Source organism: Cervus canadensis, chromosome 27, assembly GCF_019320065.1.
Source record: "Cervus canadensis isolate Bull #8, Minnesota chromosome 27, ASM1932006v1, whole genome shotgun sequence".
NCBI classification, from domain to species: Eukaryota; Metazoa; Chordata; class Mammalia; order Artiodactyla; family Cervidae; genus Cervus; species Cervus canadensis.
The window spans coordinates 13,884,353-13,904,388 of record NC_057412.1 but is presented as its reverse complement, the minus strand read 5'-3'; the positions used below and the strand labels follow the sequence as shown (position 1 = coordinate 13,904,388).

Here is a 20,036-nt window from a genome sequence, read left to right as displayed (position 1 = left end):
TGATTTATTCTGCCTTTGTTTTTCTCTAAGAGGTTTATAATTGCTGGTCTTATGTTTAGGTCTTTAATCCAGTTTGAATTTATTTTGGTGTATGTTGTTGTTAGGAAAGGACTGAGGAAGTGTTCTATTTCTGTTGTTTTACATGTAGTTGACCAGTTTTCTCAGCATAACTTGTTGAAGGGACTGTCTTTTTCCATTGTATGTTTTTGACTCCTTTGTCTAGGATAAGATGTCTTTAGGTGGATGGATTTATCTCTGGACTTTCTATCTTGTTCCATTGGTCTATATTTCTGTCTTTGTGCCAATTCCATACTGTCTTGATGACTAGCTTTATAGTATCATCTGAAATCAGGAAGGTTGATTCCAATAGTTCTATTCTTTATCAAGATTACTCTGGCTATTCAAGATCTTTTGTGCTTCCATACAAACTGTCAAATTGTTTATTCTAGTTCTGTGAAAAATATCATTGGTAGTTTGATAGGGTTTGCATTGAATCTACAGGTTGCTTTGGGTAGTGTAGTCATCTTCACTATATTGATTCTTCTAATCCAATAAGATAGTATATCTCTCCATCTGTTTGTGTCACTTTTGATTCTTTAATCAGTGTCTTATAGTTTTATGCACACAGATCTTTTGTCTCTTTATGTAAATTTATAGCTAATTATTTTATTTATTTTTTTTGCAATGGTGAATGGGATGTTTCCTTAATTTCACTTTTTGATTTTTTCATTGTTAGTGTATAGTGAATGCAAGGGATTCCTGTGTATTAATTTTATATTCTGCATCTTAACTATATTCATTGATTAGCTCTAATAATTTTCAGGTGGCATATTTAGGGTTTTCTGTGTAGAGAATCTGCAAACAGCTTGGGTTTTACTTCTCCTTTTCCTATCTGGATTGCTTTTTTTTTTTCCTGTTTCCTGAGGCTAGGACTTCCAAAACTGTTCAGTAATAATGGTGAATGTGGACACCCTTATCTTGTTCCTGATTTTAGAGAAAATGCTTTCAGTTCTTCACCATTGATAATAATATTTGCTGTGGCTTTGTCATATATAGCCTTTATTATGTTAAAGTATGTCCCTTCAATGCCTACTTTATAGAGATATTTTATCAAACATGTATGTTGAATTTTGTCAAAGGGCATTTCACCTATAAAAAATAGGTTTAATTTATTCTCAAGTGCACATGAAACATTCTTCAGGATAGATCAGATCTTGGGCCACAAATCAGGCCTTATAAATTTTTAAAAATTGAAATCACTTCAAGCATCTCTTCTGATCAAAATGCTGTAAGATTAGGTATCAACTGCAGGGGAAAACAACTATAAAAAACACAAACAAATGGAGGCTAAACAGCACACTTCTAAATAACCATCAGATCACTAAATAAATCAAAAAGGAAATCACAATATGCCTAGAAACAAATGACAATGAAAACTCAAAACCTATGAGATAAAGTAAAAGTAGTAGAAAGATTGAAGTTCATAGCAATGCAAGCTTAAATTAAGAAACAAGACAGCCATCAATTAAACAACCTAACTTTACACATAAATCAAGTAGAAAAAAAAGAACAAAAGGTAGTAGAAGGAAAGAAATCATACAAATAAAAGCAGAAATACATGAAAAAGAAATGGAGACATAGCAAAGATCAATAAAATTAAAAGCTGGTATTTTGAAAAGATAAAAAAATTCAGAAATCATTAACTAGCCTCATCAAGAAAAAAAAGACTTAATAAAAGTAGAAATGAAAAAGTAAATGTTACAACAGACAACACAGAAATACAAAGGATCATAAGAGACTACTATGAGCAGCTATATGCCAGTAGAATGGATAACTGGGAAGAATTGGACAAATTCTTAGAAAATGAATTTATTTAAAGTCTATTTTGTCTATTTGGGTAGTCACCCCTGCTCTTTATGGCTATCATGTCTATCTCTGTTTACTTTCAGTCTATTTGTGTCTTCGTATTGACACTGAATCTCTTATAGTTTGGACATAACTTTTTCAGTTTCTAGCCATTCTGCCAACCTCTGTATGTTTATTGGAGAGTTTAATACATTTACATTTAAAATAATTATTGATAGGGATGGAAGTAATTTTGTCTGTTTTTATTTGTTTCCTGAATGTCTTATAATTTTTTTTCTCATTTCCTACATTACTGTCTTCTTGTTGGTTTTTTTATAGTGAAATTTTAAAATGGCTTTCTCATTTCCTTTTGTATATATTTTGTATCTATTTTCTTTGTGGTTATTGGTGGTACTGCAGTTAATGTCCTAAAGTTATAACACTCCAACTTAAATGTATACCAGCTTAACTTCAATAACATAAAATTCTGCTCCTTTACAGCTAACCCTATTCTTTTTGGTTGTTGATATCAAAAATTATATCTTTATATCTTTTGTGTCCCAAAAAGGGATCTGAAAAAATCCAGTTATAAAACATTGTTAAAATTATATTAATATTTTTTAAAAATGTATTAGTCTCTTAAGTCTTACAGAAAAAAAAAGTACAGTTACAAACTTCCATTAGAATAGTACTAGCTTTTTTATTGCCCACATGTTTACTTTTATTGAGTTCTTCATTTCTTCATATGGCTTTGAATTGCTTTCTAGTGTCCTTTTGTTTCAACTTGCAGGATTCCCTTAAGCACTTCTTGCAAGGCAGTTCTAGTAGTAACGAACTCCCTCAGCTTTTACTTATCTGGAATGTCTTGATTTCTCCCTCACTGTTGAAAGACAGTTTTCCAGGATCTAGATTTCTTGGTTGACAGATTTCTTCTTTCCTTTTAGCACTTCAAATATATCTACCCACTGCCATCTGTCCTCCAAAGGTTTAGATGCAAAATCTGCTGATAATAAAATTATTGAGGATCCCTTGTATGTGATGAGTCACTGCTCTCTTACTGCTTTCTAAGATTTTCTCTTTGCCTTTGGAGAATTCCATTATAATGCATCTTGTCCTGGTCCTCTTTGAATTAACCTTAGTTTTACACTCATGGCTAAAGTTTTAAGCCGTTATTCCTTCAAACATTCAGCGTGTCCCCTTTTCTCCCACTTCCCTTCTGAGACTCCTACCATGTGACTGTTGGCCTACTTGGTTATGTCCCACCAGTCTCTTCAGTTGTAATAACTTTTCTTCAGTCTTTTGTCGTTCTGTTGCTCATACTCAAGAACTTTCATTACCTTATTTCATATTCAGTGATTCTTCTGTTTGCTCACATTTGCCTGTGAATCCCTCTATTGAATCTTTTATTTCAGTGATTGTAATTTTAAGTTTCAGAATTTCTTTTTGCCCATTTTTTAAAGGTTTTCTATATCTTTATACGTGTTTCCATTTTCTTCATACATTGTTTTCTTCAGTTTCTCCAATTCTTCCTTCAGTTATTTGAGCATCATTAAGATGGTTGTTTGAAAGTATTTATCAGTATATCTGCCCTCAGTTCTTTTTCAGGGACAGTTTCTATTGACTTAATTTTTCCTTTCAATGCGCCATACTTTCTTATTTCTTTGCATGCTTTGTGATATTTTTGCTGATAATTGGACATTTGAATATAAGAAGTGTTTACTATGGTGGAACTAGTGGTAAAGAACCTGCCCACCAACACAGGAAATGTAAGAGATGTGGGTTCCATCTGTGGGCTGGGAAGATCCCCTGGAGAAAGGCATGGCAAACCACTCCAGTACTCTTGCCTGGAGAATCTCACGGACAGAGGAGCCTGGCGAGCTACAATCCATTGAGTCACAAAGAGTCAGATATAACTGAAGTGACTTAGCACATGGAAATCAGATTCTTTCTCAATCACAGGGTTTACTATGACTGATTCTTTGTTATTATTATCAAAGTGTGTCCCTGATCAAACTGAGATCAAACAAAGATCACACTGAGACAAATTTGAGGTAGCCTCTGGTATTTTCTAAGCCTGCATCTTTCCCTGAACATGCTTGAAAGCGTTACTCACTCATTCTTGTCCAAGTCTTTATGACCCAATGGACCGTAGCCCTCTAGGCTCTTCTGTCCTTAGAATTCTCCAGGCAAGAATACTAGAGTGGGTTGCCATTTCCTTTTCCAGGGGATCTTCCCAACCCAGGGATTGAACACGGGTCTTCTGCATTGCAAGCAGATTTTTTACCGTCTAAGCCACCAACATGCATGGTCACTTTCTAATATGTCCATTATATGGAGTTGTTTTTAATTGTCCCAGTCTTTAATATCTGGCCAGGTTCTGTTTGTGGTAAAGAACCTGACTGCCAATGCAGGAAGCATAAGAGACATGGGAAGATCCCCTGGAGGAGGGCATGGCAATATACTCTAGTATTTTTGCCTGGAGAATCCCATAGACTGTGGAGTCTGGAGGGCTACCGTCCACAGGGTCACAAAGAGTTGCATATGACCAACCTAGATAGCATATTAAAGAAGCAGAGACATTACTTTGTCAACAAAGGTCTGTCTAGTCAAGGCTATGGTTTTTCCAGTAGTCATGTATGGATATGAGGGTTGGACTATAAAGAAAGCTGAGTGCTGAAGAATTGATGCTTTTGAACTGTGGTGTTGGAGAAGACTCTTGAGAGTCCCTTGGACTGCAAGGAGCTCCAACCAGTCCATCCTAAAGGAGATCAGTCCTGGGTGTTCATTAGAAGGACTGATGTTGAAGCTGAAACTCCTAACTTTGGCCACCTGATGCGAAGAGCTGACTCATTATAAAAGACCCTGATTCTGGGAAAGATTGAGGGCAGGAGGAGAAGGGGACAACAGAGGATGAGATGGTTTGATGGCATCACCAATTCAATAGACATGAGTTTGGGTAAACTACGGGAGTTGGTGATGGACAGGGAGGCCTGGCGTGCTGCGGTTCACGGGGTTGCAGAGTTGGACACGACTGAGCGACTGAACTGAACTGAACTGAAGTGAATGAGCACCCACTGCAAAAGGATTAAAAAAAAAAAAGAAAAGAAAAGAAAAGGAAAAGGAAGGCATTAAAGGATGACAGTTAATTAAATCCCAGGATTTCACAACAATTGTGGGAGGTTTAACAACAATTGCCACTGCCTCTTTATATCTTCACCTCTGTGATCAAAAGCCTCAGTCAGGGATTAGTGCACAGATCCTTGATTTCTTAATAACAAAGCCTTTTTTTTTTCCTATCCTGGCTTTTTATGTGCTACTTATGCCAGAAACGTGTGTACAGCTGCCTGCCTCAGATGGGAAGGGTGATAGGTAGTTGCTTCTGTACACGTACAACATAAGTTGATCAGTGTTAACCAAGATTTACCTTCCATGTCCTTGTCTAGAAGTTGCAAGCATTCAGTAGACCTGGCAGTTCCAAGATAGTTAGATAAGACAGATCCTGCTAGTGCAGTTGTTGTGTAGGTGTGGAGACAAATGCCTGCTGCTTCCGCCTCTGCTGTCTTCCCCAAGTACTCTCTTGTGTGAGTGTCTAAGTGTCACGGAACCTTAAAAGTGATAAACAAGAAAAAGTAATTTAGAAAAGGCTGAGTCTTAAGACACTAGTCCTCTGCCAGATGGAGCTTGTATATATGAATATATTTGATAATCCATATTTAGGACAGATCCAAATAATCAGTAAGTTAGAAAAGAGTTGATATCCTGACAATGGTGGAGTGGGGTTTGTTATCCTTATCCTGCATAAAATTGGAGAAATTATTGTATTGGTTAACTAGGACTATACAAGTATTTCACAGTTAATACCATATTCTTTATCTTCCAAAAATACTTGAGGTAAAGTGAGTGGAGACAGACTGCAAGACACAGAAGAAGAGTGGATTAGACTAGCAGGATTCTTCTATTGATGAAGGGGAATTGAGATATCAAGTTAATGATATCTTTGCTATATAAGCAGCCAATGAGGGAAATTGTAATGTTAAGGTGAATCAAAGCCTACATGTATACATAAGTTATAGAGCTATTTCTCTACACATTCCAATGTTTCTTGAAGCTAAACTATGAAAAGAGAAACTTAGAAAGAATTGACTACTTAACAGATGTGTTTGTGTATTTGTCACCTAGCTGTGTCCGACTCTTTGCCACCCCATGGACTGGGGCCTGCCGGGCTCCTCTGTCCATGGAATTCTCCAGACAAGAATACTGGAGTGGGTTGCCATACCCTTCTCCAGGTACTTAACAGATACAGAATATAAATCTTGGTAAAGTTATTAATCCTGAATTTTTTATATGTGGTCCTATGCCAAAAAAGATATTTAAAAAAAGTTAAAATAGTGTAGGTGCTGACCTTGTGAGGAAAAAATAAATTCATATGAAATATGATTGTTTTCTCTTTTAAAAGTATTTAATCCAGCTCAACAGTGAATTCAGAAGCATAAGTTAATATACATAAAAATGCTGTACAGTCTAAACAGGAGCTAACAAACTGTTGGAATATCTTGGCATCTGAACTAGTGAAAACCTCTGCAGATTTTATTGCATTTTTTTCTTCCAAATAGTTCTAGAGTTATTCTTCAGAGTACCTCAAAGTATCTAAATATGCAGTGTTAGTATTTTTCTGCTAATCTGCACTACAAATAAGAACACATGTATCATTAGTGGAGTTAATATATCATAAAACACAGAGATTAAGATTTGTTAATTCTGAGAGATCATCCAGCATATACAGTTGACTTTATAGATAAGAAGATTATCATAAAGAATAAATAACTTGTTTAGATTAGTAACAGTAACTGGACAAGAGCTAAAATATGATTCTCCATTTGAAAATATTTTTATCTACATAAATACTATAGAGAGAATTTGTGTTAAATAGTTCATTTTCATCATAATTCTTTAAGGGCTAAAAATCTTGATTGTTTCAATAAAAATATAGTGTCCTTGCCACTACATTTATAAATAACAAAAGGAAAAGCAATGTATGTTGAATAAACTGTTTTCTCCCATAATTATAAGAGAAGAAAACAGGGTACAAAAAGTCAAATCTCAATGACTTCAAAAGCAGAGTTAACATCTGAAAAAAAAAAATCCATCCTATTTTAATGCTAGTAATTATTATGTTAGTTTACAGACAGCACGTCAGGTCATGCACCTTGTATTTGAATTCATAAAGGCAGAAATTTGATTTAATGTGCATAATTACTAAGATATATAACAGTTCCTATCCCCGTCATCAGTTGTAATAATGTAGCATCAATGATGACCTGAATGCTATTGAAATATTTAATTATCATCACACATCTAAATGCCTGTCTGGTCATGTTGTTCAGGATAGTAAAACTCAAACATATTAAATAATTAATTTTATAAATGTTTCATCATATTCAATTGAAAATCATAAAAGTGTACATTAAATGAATATGTATGCTTTACTTTGAAATTTAGCTTCTGTTATGGATGGCATTGATTTGTTTATTACAAACAATGCATTTCAGTAACAGTTTCAACATGTTCAAAATGTGCAACATATACAGTTTTTGCAATGTAATTAGTTAGAAATTGAGGAAGCTTAATTATAAAATTGAATTGTTCATGAAAATCTATTTCATACTCTCTATGGATTAAGCAGTCTCTCTTCATAAAATCTTCTATAGTTGTTTAAAGAAATTAAGTGTGGTTAATCAGAGGGAACATTATGGCTTGACACTTAATTTGAAAGCCCTGTCTTGAAGCTGTGAATGATTGCTTATAGAATTACATACACCAATGAGAACCCAAATAGGAAATCCATTTATGCTCCAAGTAGATTAACAGTATTGATGCAAGCCAGGGTGGTATTGTCTATCTTTTTGTAAGTAATCGTTCATAAAAGCATGTGTATATATAAATATAAATATGGATATATATTTTCTAAAATGTCTAGTTTATTTTTAGTCTCATTTGATAGATTAAAAATAGTAAAACAGCATTACAGTGAATTATCTAATTATTGTACATTAGAAGGCAGATCTGTGATTTTAAAGTCATTTTTCTATGCCGTCAGGTCAGTCCTCTTGATTTCAGTACAGAGGTGAGCTATCAAGTTTTAAAGCTTAGCTTTTAAAAAAAAAAAGGCAATGGTGAAACAGTCTCAATGGTGTTGGTAAACTATTTTTCATCTTTATTTCATCTACATTCATCTGTTTTTCAGTGCCACCAGTGATCACAATGCCTCAGAAATCCTTTAATGCCACAGCGGAGAGAGGAGAAGAGATGGCATTTTCCTGCAGGGCCGCAGGCTCTCCTGAGCCCACCATCTCCTGGTACAGGTAGGTTATGTACCCACACTCTCTTGCCTTGTGTCCATGGTCAGGCTTCTGGGAAAATACTTACAATCTTATCATTTTGTCTGGAAGGAAACCATTATTTTTTCATTTCATTTAAAAAATGATGAGGCTTTTGTTTCCAGTTCAGTTGGTTAAATTGTTGAAGAGAGCAACAGAGTGATTTAATACAAGTCAAAGGCTGTGTTTATAGCTCTGGTCAGTCTAACAGGCATGTTTCTGGCTAAAATGGGTCCAGGAGCCCTGTGACTGATTCAGCCATTTTACTGTTACTACTAGAGAGTGCCCAGAAGTGGGAAATCTAGTAAGATGCCACTGTTGTATGCCCCTGGTGGCTGAGACAGTAACGAGTCGGCCTCCAACGTGGGAGACCTGGGTTCAATCCCTGGGTCGGGAAGATCCCTGAAGAAGGGAATGATTACCCACTCTAGTACTCTTGCCTGGAGAACCCCATGGACAGAGGAGCCTGGTGGGCTACAGTCCAAGCGATTGCAAAGAGTCGGACACAACTGAGCGATTAACCCACACAAACATAATTGTATATTTTGTTCGCATACTATATTTATGACAAATAAAGGTAATTTTCTAGAGCTAAATTATAATAAATTTAATGTTATATAAAGATTCAAATGAATAAAGTCTCTATTATAAATCTATTGTTTTATAATTCACTTTTATATATTTTCTGAATTTTTAAATGCTATTTGATTTCTGTTAACATAGAACAGATATGAAAATATTCCATTCTTTTAGGTTGTGACTCACGCTGTTAAAATGGAGACAATGAAAGTTTAAAAATGGAGTCTTTTAAACATGTATTAGCTATTAATTAAGGTTACTACTGAAGCAAATTTATAAATATCATGTTATAAATCATATGCTATAGAATAACTTCAAGAAAACAATTAGAAAACAAGAAAGCAATTAGAAAACAAGAAAGAAAACAAGAAAGCTTCAAGAAAACAATTAGAAAACAAGAAAAAAATATATTCAAGTTGACAAAAGTACCCATAAGAATGATTAGGTTTTAAATAACATTTTAAGGAGAATAATTGAAATTCAAAACTATTTTTCATTAATTTCTGAGCATTTACTGATATTATCTTCAGGTTTAAAATCCTTATTTAACCACTTAACATAGCAGGTAGCAATAAACAAGATATTTCTTCAGACAGGTGTTTTTAGACTTTCTTTGCAGACAATAATTCCTTTCTAACACACTTGATATTTTTTAACTGATTACACATCAAACATTAATACATTCACCCCAGATAATTATCATGTTTCTCAGAGACTTCTGGTTTCTAATGTGTATCCTTAACAGTCAATATTAGATCTAACCACAGCAAGGAAAAGCTCTTGGATCATTCATTACAGTGAACAAATATCATTTTAGAATCTTATTCTCATCATTTTATCTTTCTGGAGAGACTACTGCCTTTTGGTTTAGATTTTCTTCTTAAGTTTAACATTAGTTCAAAATTCTCATATGTATGTGGAAATATAAAAATCATGCAGTCTAGAATGAATCAGAGGCTACTATAATTGAATAACTTAACTCCATAGCTTTGCATCTCCATTTTTTTTTCATATGACATTAGTCTCATCATTTGAATGGAATAAAATAATAGATATTCTACTTGCTGGATATATACTATACAGTGGGAGAATTGGAATATATGGTACTATTCTTAAAGGAGGTAAAATTGGTATCAGAGGGAAGTCTTTACTGCGATGTATTTATCTGTGTATGTAGAAATGTTTGGACTTCCCCAGTGGTTCTGCGGTAAAGAATCCACCTGTAATACGGGAGCCACAGGAGACATGGGTTCGATCCCTGTGTCGGGAAGATCCCCAGGAGGAGGGCATGACAACCCAATCCCAGTATCCTTATCCCACGGACAGAGGAGCCTGGTGGGCTACAGTCCATGGGGTTGCAAAGAGTTGGACATAACTGAGTGACTAACACTTTCACATACACGTTATTTTTGTGAAAAAAAATTCCAAAAAGCATTAGGGCAGCAGCACAGAGAGAAAAATCCAGACTGCCTGTTGCATAGTGATACTATCTCCAAGAAGTGTGAGTGAAGTCAGTAAAGAAGGTAATTTAAGACCAAGCATTGAAGAAAAATAAGAATTTTTCACAAAGAGAACCAGAAGCACTTGGCGACATGAAAACCAAAGTGGGGATAAAAACAGAAACTCTGAATATCACTTTCTTCATTTCTGCTCCAGTGTTTCTTCTTCTGAGAAAAGTATACTTATTCTTTTGAGAATACCATGTAGATTTTTATTGTTAGCTGTTTTAATTGATGTATTCCATGGGTTTTCAAATATTAAAACAACCTTGCATTCCTTAGACTAAACCCACTTGTAATGTCTAATATGCTCTTAATCCAGCCAGAGTGTTTTTCATCATTCTAGTTTTATGTCTGTAAGTTTGCTGGAAGCCTTTTTTGTTTGTTTTCTATTCTTCTCTTACCAAGCTCATATATGACTTCCTTCAGCATATAGAATGTATTTAATAGCTATTTAAATGATCTTGTCTACTAATTGTATCATCTGTGTCTTTTCTGAATCTTTTATACTAATTGATTTTTTTAAACTTATTATAGGTCATATTTTCCTAGCTATTTACTATCCTGCCAATTTTTATCGGGTGCCAGGTAGAGAGTTTTATGTTTTCAGGCGCTGGATATTTTCATTTTCTTTTACCTTAGCTTTGGATGCAGTTAAGGTACTTGGGAGAAGTTGATCTTCTTGAGATTTGCTTTAAAGCTCTTTTAGATGGATATGGAGCAACCTTTCAGTATAAGATTAATTTGGCTGCATTACTGAAGCAATATTCTTGTAAGGAGGCAATTTAATACCTTGTGTTTTAGGAGGTCTTTCTACTCTGGATCGAAGGAATGCAAATTCTTCCTGGTCTTTGGTGAGCTCCTGGTATTACTGTGCTTTATTTATTCCAGTGGTTCTTTCCTTAGTCTGGGGAAGCCTTACTTGCATACACTGTACCACAGCCTTGTAAATCAACTACATTCCTATAAAATTTTTTAAGAAGATTGATTGGGAAAGCTCTGCAGATTCTTCAGTTCTCTCTTGTGCCTTCTCACATTTTTATTTTTTAAACCTGTAAATTCTAGTCACTTTAACTTCCCCCAGCTGAGAACTCTGTCTTCCACTACACTTCGGAGACCCTGTCTGGCTCCACCGAGGGTTTGTTTATTTGTTTTTATCCAGTCATGGACATTTTACAGAAATGCATTATGGATAACAATGACTACTTTCTATATAATAGGTTTATTGGGAGAGACACAATTAGAACCATTACCTGAATTATTATTCTTTAATAGTATTTTTAAATTGAACTCTTTAAGGAAACATGATCTCTTTTTTAAAATGAATTTATTTATTTTAATTGGAGGCTAATTACTTTAAAATATTGTAATGATTTTTGCCATATATTGACATGAATCAGCCATGGCTGATTAATTAATAATTAATTTATTATAACAGAAGAGAAAGAAAAAGATGATGGCTGGAATACTCTGGGAATTTTCTTGGGTGTACTTGTGTCCCCATCCTGAACCCCCCCTCCCCACCTCCCTCCCCATCCCACCCCTCAGGGTCATCCCAGTGCACTGGCCCTGAGCACCCTGATCTTTACAAATTGACTGCTTTAAATTCTTCAAGACCTACCCATTCATGTCAAAGCCTAGATCATGGATTTTTCCCCAAGAAAATTCCCAGAGTATTCCAGCCATCATCTTTTTCTTTCTCTTCTATTATGATAGGTCCCTCACTCCTCCCAGCACACACACCAAGTTATGAATAAATGCACTAATGGTATCTATATTACCCTCTATTACTGCCAGTCAGATTATGAATTCTTAAAATAAGTGGCTTTGTCCCACTCATCTGCTGTATTTCAAACCTTTAGAACAATATTTCACATAAAGTAGAGAAAAATCCCTTTATCATAAAAAACACTAGAATTTACTTAACTTGCAGTTTATAATGCTATGTAAACCTAGCCTTTTCATCTGTGGATTGAGGGGTGGGGAAACCATACTTAAATGTTTAGTTCTCTCATCTGTGAATGAGGATGGGAGGGAAAATGCACATGTATGGGCTAATTGTATTTATCCAGGTGAATAAGAGAAGGAAAGTGAGTCTTAAGCCACAAATTGTTAAAACTTCTAATTGATGATGATACAAATGAATATTTCTTTATTGATTAGATTAAAAATTGGACTGAAAACCCTATCTATACATAAAATTCTAGACAAAAATGCTGACATCTTGTCATTATTCATACTTGAAAATGTTTGATTACTGAAATTGTGAAAAAGCATAAAATTGCAGAGCACTGTATACATTTGCCATTTAGTATTTGCCCAGTGTTGTACACCACTTATGAATTTTTTTGCAGATTTTATGGTATATTTAGACATGTCAATAAAAACTGGAAAAATGGATGTTATTGAGTCATAGAAAATAAAAATTATTTTAAGATATGTGGCAGTACTTTCTAGAAAGCAGAACTAGAATTCACTGAAAAGATCATTTAGAATATCAGAAAAATATTGTTTCTTTCTAAGAAAATTTCTAATAATTCTTGTGTACATTTCCTTTTTAATTTAAATTCATATGGACAGGTAAAACTCCCTACCCCTAAAGTGAAGTTGCTCAGTCATATCCAATTCTTTGCGATCCAATGGACTGTAGCCTGCCAGGCTCCTCCGTTCATGGGATTCTCCAGGCAAGAACACTGCAGTGGGTAGCCTTTCCTTCTCCAGGGGATCTTCCCAACTCAGGGATTGAGCCCAGGTCTCCTGCATGGCAAGCAGACTACTTACGATCTGAGCCACCAAGGAAGTAACACCTAAAGGGAGACCCTAAATTTTTATACTTCTTGTTGTTGGTTAGTCATTCAGTCATGTCTGATTCTTTTGCGACCCCTTGGACTGTAGCCCACCAGCCTCCTCTGGGAAATCATGGGATTTCCCAGACAAGAATAGTGGAGTGAAAGTTGGTTGCCATTTCCTTCTCCAGGGGATCTTCCCAATGCAGGGATTGAGCCTACATCTCCTGCATTGAAGGTGGATTCTTTACCCTGAGCCATTGGGGAAGTCTATTGTGTCCCTGTAACCTAGTAAATAAATATATTTCGTAGATAAGTGTTGACTCACCGGAATAAAGCTTTTTTTATTTTTATTTTTGCTAATAATCAAGTCCAAAATTAACAAAAGTGCTTTTGCCTAAGGTGTGTGAAGATTTCAACACAACTCAAGTGTTATTCTTGCCTCTAAAGTCAAAGCAACTTTCAAGTATAATGTTACTACTTATGCATTAAATTTTTTTTGAGCTAATAAATGTATAAGTTTAGTTGGAATATAGCTTTATGTATCAATGACAGTAGCCATGAAGTGATTGACATTATAGGTCAAAATGCTAAAGGGATCTGATCCTGAAAAATGAACTCAGATTTATGAAGATCAACCTGTTTCCTTCTTTAGGAATGGCAAGTTCATTGAAGAAAATGAAAAGTACTCATTGAAAGGAAGCAATACAGAACTCACTGTCAGGAACATAATCAATAGTGATGGGGGCCCTTATGTCTGCAAGGCCACAAATAAGGCAGGAGAAGATGAAAAGCAGGTGCTTCTCCAAGTCTTTGGTAAGTATTATAGCATAGTAGTTAAAACTGTGATGTCTAGAGGAAGGTCTGAGTCAAATTGGGGAAGTCTCTGTTGCTTATATGAGCTACTTATAATTAAATTAATTTCTAAACCTAAGTTTAGTTTTCTCATCTCTAAAATATATTTTAAAATTGCAGCTACCAGATAGATTTATTTAAGAATTATATGAGATTACACATGTAAATTTTTATAAAATATTTGATGAACTCAGCAGAGGCTAGAAGAAAATGTGTTAAAATTATACATAAAGAAATGTATTATATCTGTGGGTTGTTCTTCATAAATGTTTAAATGACACATGTTGGGTTCAGTTTTACTTTTAATATACTTCAAGAGTTCATTCAAAAGGCTATAATTAGGAACATTGACCTGTAACCATGATTAAATATCCCCTTTTCATGTAAATATCTTTTCATGTAAATATCTTCCACATTAGAGCCATATTCCTTTCTTTACAGAACTTATAGAAAGTACAAAAATCAGTATATTTATTTTTTTAATTATTGATTTAGCTTCTATTATATTTGTCAGAGGAAAAGATTTTGGTGGTGGATATTTAGAATATAATTATTCTCTTTAAAAAGCAAACACTAAGAATTATATGCATTACTAATATTTAGTGTGCTTTCTCCATTTTTAACAATGTTGTTATCACAACACTTTCCCAACAATGAGAGGGGCAGGAAGGAAGGAGTACTTTGAAGAGTAGAAGGGACCAGTGTTTGCATTTGGCAGATGCAACAATACTGTTTAGACCAAAAAATAAATGGTGTACACCTGTGGACACAACCTTGGCCAGTTGGTCCTTGAGCAGCTGTAATAGAAATATTTCCTGTACCAGGGAGATTTTCATAAAGCCTATATTCTAGTTAAGTAAGACAGACAGTAAAGAATATACCAAAGTATATTAAAATAAAAATGAAATTAGAATAATAAGGTGTTCTAAGAAGAATGTGAAACTAGATGGGTCTAAAAAGGGCTATTATTTTGGAGATCATGATGTTGGAAAGTTGCTCAGAAGGGTTACGCTTAGATGTGTTTACAAAAATATCTTTAATAATGAGAAATCGGCAAAGCTATGAACCAGGAGAAAATTGTTCACATAGAACAAAGAGTAAATACATTATTTCTAATAATTCTCAAAATTATTAGAAATTATAGAAAGCACATAATTTATTCAAGTATTATTTCCCACTCAAGAAAATGTTCTTTTTAAAATGTGCAATGCTAAACATGACTTAGTATAAACTAAATTAATAATTAGAAATGATAGACTTTGAGATAATTTCAAAGGATAATCTTAATCTATCTCAATGAGCTCATATAAAATACTGTTTAATTAATTTTTTAAATTTAACTGACACTGAGTAAGAACAAAGACAAAAGGTTTCTATTTTTTTTTTACCTTCTAAATAGAAAATAATGAATGAAAAATAATATGCTACTTGACTTTTGTAATTATTTTACATAGTAACAGTGAACAGATTCATATTGTGTTTGATACAAAATTGTGCATATATAGTGGAAATAAAGCTAAAACTGTTAAAGTCAATGGAATAAACATTGAATTAAAAAAATTATATATGTCCTGTTTCTGATATCAAGAATTTAATTTTCTAAGAAAAGAGCAACATACATCTATTTCAAAATTGATTACATTTAATGATTTAAAAAAAAAAACTGTTACTTGCTCTGAAGTAACAGGTGCTGACTTTTATCACTTTTATGTTCAAACAAATAAAAGCTTAAGAAATGCTCACAATACAGAGTTTAAAATTTTAAAGCTCTTTGGCATATGTAAATTTCTTAAGGGACATGTTTTTAATATTAATATAATTTAAATTAGTAGACATGATGGTTTGGTTTTCTAGCTGTCATAACTATAAAGAAATAATTATCTCTTATGTCTAATAATATTAAAACAATCTAAGGGCAAAATAAATCAACTGTAATAAAAAAGATAAATAGTATGTATATATATTTACTTGTTAAGTATTTTAAGTATTATACATAGTTACACTTACTATGTATTCAGGGTACAGTCACTATTTACCCCCCTTTTGTGAAACTATTGCTAAAGTTTAAGAGATAATCACTGCAAAAGCAAATGTCATACACAGACACACACACATAGTAAGTACACTTGTGGTTTTAAGAGGACATTTTGATTTTGTAGCTTTAAGAGGAAAAAATTAAATAGCTTTAGTTGACAAAATCTTGGAAAGAATTATATTTTTCTATTGGTTTCTAAACCACTTCAAATTATTTTTATAATCGTAATCTATGAACATTATTTTTAAAGCTCTTTCTCCTATAATTTGCAACTCTCCTGGCACTCTTATGAAGCAAGCATGGCACTATAACCACTGCAACATTAGTCATTTCATACTATGCTATTGTGTACTGAAATGCCCACTATGAATAATAATATTTTTTTTAATACAGATCGAGTAATGTGTATATTTTTTACAGTACAGCCTCACATAATACAGCTTAAAAATGAGACTACGTATGAGAATGGTCAAGTCACACTCATATGTGAAGCAGAAGGGGAGCCTATTCCAGCAATCACCTGGAAAAGAGCAGTGGATGGCATCACTTTTTCTGAAGGTGATAAGGTAACAGCAATTTAATATACAGTGATTTTCAAAAGCATTGTATGTGCAGTGTTTTCTATATAATTAAATCTCATATTGGTCTCCAATTCACCAAGTAACTTGTAGAAATGCAAGAATGATTTATTTTTTGAAAAGATAACTATCACAGTCAACCTAAAAATAAATTCATAAGAGAAGAATGTCAAATTTTAATATTAAAGATGTTTCTCATTAAGACACGAAGTTTTAAACTGTTAAGTTTTCCTACATACAAACGTTTGGTATACACTGAATCCATAAAATACCTTACTGGAATTTCAATTCCTCTACCTTGTACTATGAAAATGAAAATAATTTACATTTACAAAATCCTGGCTGTCATTTAACTCTTAACTCTTTCATATTTTCTTTGTGCATTAGGAAAGTAGATTTCTGCTTTTACATAATTTATGTTAACTGAATTGGCATTTTCACACATGTAAAAATAATGAGATTAAACTTACATATAATTTACATATCTCTTTTCTTTCTCAGTGTTAAAGAGCAACCTCCTTTAAACCTCTTTCATTCATTTAAGTCAATTGCCATAGAAGAAAATAATTTCCAAAATATAAGTACCTTTGATTTAACAACACTGATAGTGGAAAATTGTGAAGTCAGTTGATCCAAAATATGCTTCTATTCTTCCAACTCATCTTGCAATTTTGACAACATGCTAATTCCATACATTGACATAGTAGGCTTCTCCCTGGCCGTTTACTATTTATCTTTTGAAAGAATATATTCCCATACATCAGCCTTGTTTGTCTCATATTTTCTTCATGATGCCATTTTTTAGATAGTATATCTTTTTTGGCAATAGTTACACTATTTTGATATACTTATTTTATATATGCAAGTTGAAAATCAAATTTCTAAAATGTGAATGAAATTTGCATTCTTCTGGCAACCCAGAAAAACAGTATAGAGTTTGCTTTAATATTTTCTTAACAAATAAGCATAGGTATTACTATGGTATATTGCCAAATCTGAAAGGAGTTATATTTCCATAACATACTTTAAAACTGTCCAAAAATTAGATATATAAAACTGTGGATAGTTCTTATGTCAATTTAGTACATTTCCTTGGAGAAGATCACCCAACAATGATTATCATGTTTGTAAGCCTTTATTAATCATACCTTCATATTCCTAACTCATACTTTCATTATTTTTTATAAATTTTCTGATAGGTCTCTTCTCAAACATAGCTTTCATTTTTCATTTAATTGATGTTTTCTTATATACATAACAATAATGAGAGACTCATTATATTCACTTACTTTAGCCTTAAAACATTATCAAGCAATCAGAGACTTACTTCCAATCCTAGATGAGGAGAGATTCTCAGATTACTCTAAGAGATAAAGCCTGATCTGTAATCTGTCCCCTGCCATCTCCCAGTTTGCCTGAATTCAGGTTCATTGAGTCAGACACATCCTCTGCTGCCTCCACTAGAAATTAAGCCCACTCTACACTGAGTAAGAAGTAGTTGAAATGGTATAGCCGTGAATTCTGTTTTAAAGCAGAATTTTTCAAACTTCAGTCATTTGACCATCAGTTTCATTTCTTTTCCATATTTACATGCTGCCTGGACTGTCATACACTTAATTTTTTTCTTTAAATTAGGTTTTTATTTTAATTATAAGCAAAAAGATGTCACATTTTAAAATTCACATCAAAGTAAATATGAAACTATAGAGTCAAATTTGTTTCAAAATAAGCCCTAAACTTAGCATATGCACCTTCACTGGTACACATACCATAGTTTTAAAACACTTCTTTTATTTCAAACTTGCATCAAATTAACATGATACAAAGTTTGGCTATAAAATTTTGAGAACAAACCCTATTTGCCTTTCTTCTATTTGTGAGGTCAAGCACTTCCCTCCAATAAATAAATATGCTACATTGTTAATTAATGGGTAGAAAGTTCACAAATCTAGTAGCAAAAACTCGTTTAATTTGATTCCCTTGTCGCTCAGTAGGTAAAGACTCCATCTGCAATGCAGGAGACCTGGGTTCTATTCCTGTGTTGGGAAGATCTGCTGGAGAAGGGATAGGCTACCCACTCCAGTATTCTTGGGCTTCCCTGTGGCTCAGCTGGTAAAGAATCTGCCTGCAATTCGGGAGATCTGGGTTCGATCCCTGGGTTGAGAAGATCTGGAGAAGGGAAAGGCCTTTAATCCCTGCCTTGGGGAGATATTTCTATTTGTGAGATCAAGCCCTTCCCTCCAGTAAATACACATACTACATTATTAATTAATGGATAGAAAGTTCACAAATCTTAGTAGAAAAAACTCATTTAATTTTTAGTCCTTAACACCAAATGATCCTTCAAAATGATGCCAATAAACTCAGTAAATAAAGTATAGTGGAACTTCCCTGACTGGTAGTTAAGACTCTGGGCTTCCGATGCAGGGTGTGTGGGTTTGATCTCTGGTCAGGACCTAAGATCTCACATGCCTACAATGTGGCCAAAATAAATTTAAATTTGTTTTAAATTAGGGAAAAAAATAGTGATTTAGCTTCAAAAAATAACTTATTTTTATTTTGCTGAAGTAAAATATGAAATGCTGGTCATAGTCTGAGTTTAGATCAGCTCAAACTTTGTGATTAAAATAATAGGATTATCTGTTCTTTTGCATTTATTTGAAAACTGTTTTTTTTTTTCTGTGTCAAAGAAAACAACCATACTTACTGATTCACTGTTAACTTTAGTTCTTTAAGTCCAGATTGCTTTCTATTGCTTCACATAAATAGATGTATTTACACTGACATTGAAGGTTAAAAAGAAACAATACAAAGTATAAAAAGTATACTTTAACAGTTATCTTTATACTTACATGCGGAAGTCATAGTTGTACCAAAGTGTTTCTATTTTGATTGTAGAAAAGTGACAAGCATTTTTCTCCATGAATTGAGGCACTATGATCTGTACCATGCTTCAAATGTTCTTACAGAATAAAATACCAAGACAAAAGGGATTTCTAGAAACCATAAAGAGAGACAATTCTTTGATAATATGTTTTAAAATTTATATCAAATTAAATTCTTAGCATAAAGGTATTGATAATTTTACTATTGTGTTCATTATTACATTGTTTTATGCTCTATGATATTATTTTCTGAGTAGGTACAGTTTGGACCTAAAGGAAACTTCTAGAGTGGTTTTAAATGATTCATTTATGTAAACCGCTTTTAATGGAGGGCAAAGGATAATGGAGTGAGTTTTTCACATTATATGAAAATCTCTACTAAAAATTCTTAATTTTATATATATATAAAATATGAAGGTTATATTAGCCTTTTTGTATTTCCTGCTTTTTTCATTCTAAAGCAAATATGAGTTCTTGAAAATTACATTTAGTAAAATGTAAACAGTAAAATAATCTTTAAAGTAACAGAAATTTCCATTGCTAATGTTTCCTATACCATTTGCCCAAGTTCATTTGACAACCATCAACATCTTTTAT

General features: G+C 33.3%; 1 protein-coding gene across 2 annotated transcripts in view; it reads left to right on the top strand.

The window, feature by feature from the left end:
- The window catches only part of NCAM2 (neural cell adhesion molecule 2), a 523,627-nt gene that overhangs the window by 350,549 nt on the left and 153,042 nt on the right, over positions 1–20,036 (top strand). For both annotated transcript variants that reach the window (XM_043448692.1, XM_043448693.1), the window contains exons 6-8: positions 8,090–8,207; positions 13,742–13,902; positions 16,397–16,542. In XM_043448692.1, the coding sequence (XP_043304627.1) occupies positions 8,090–8,207; positions 13,742–13,902; positions 16,397–16,542 (425 nt within the window). The remainder of the gene's footprint in view (positions 1–8,089; positions 8,208–13,741; positions 13,903–16,396; positions 16,543–20,036) is intronic.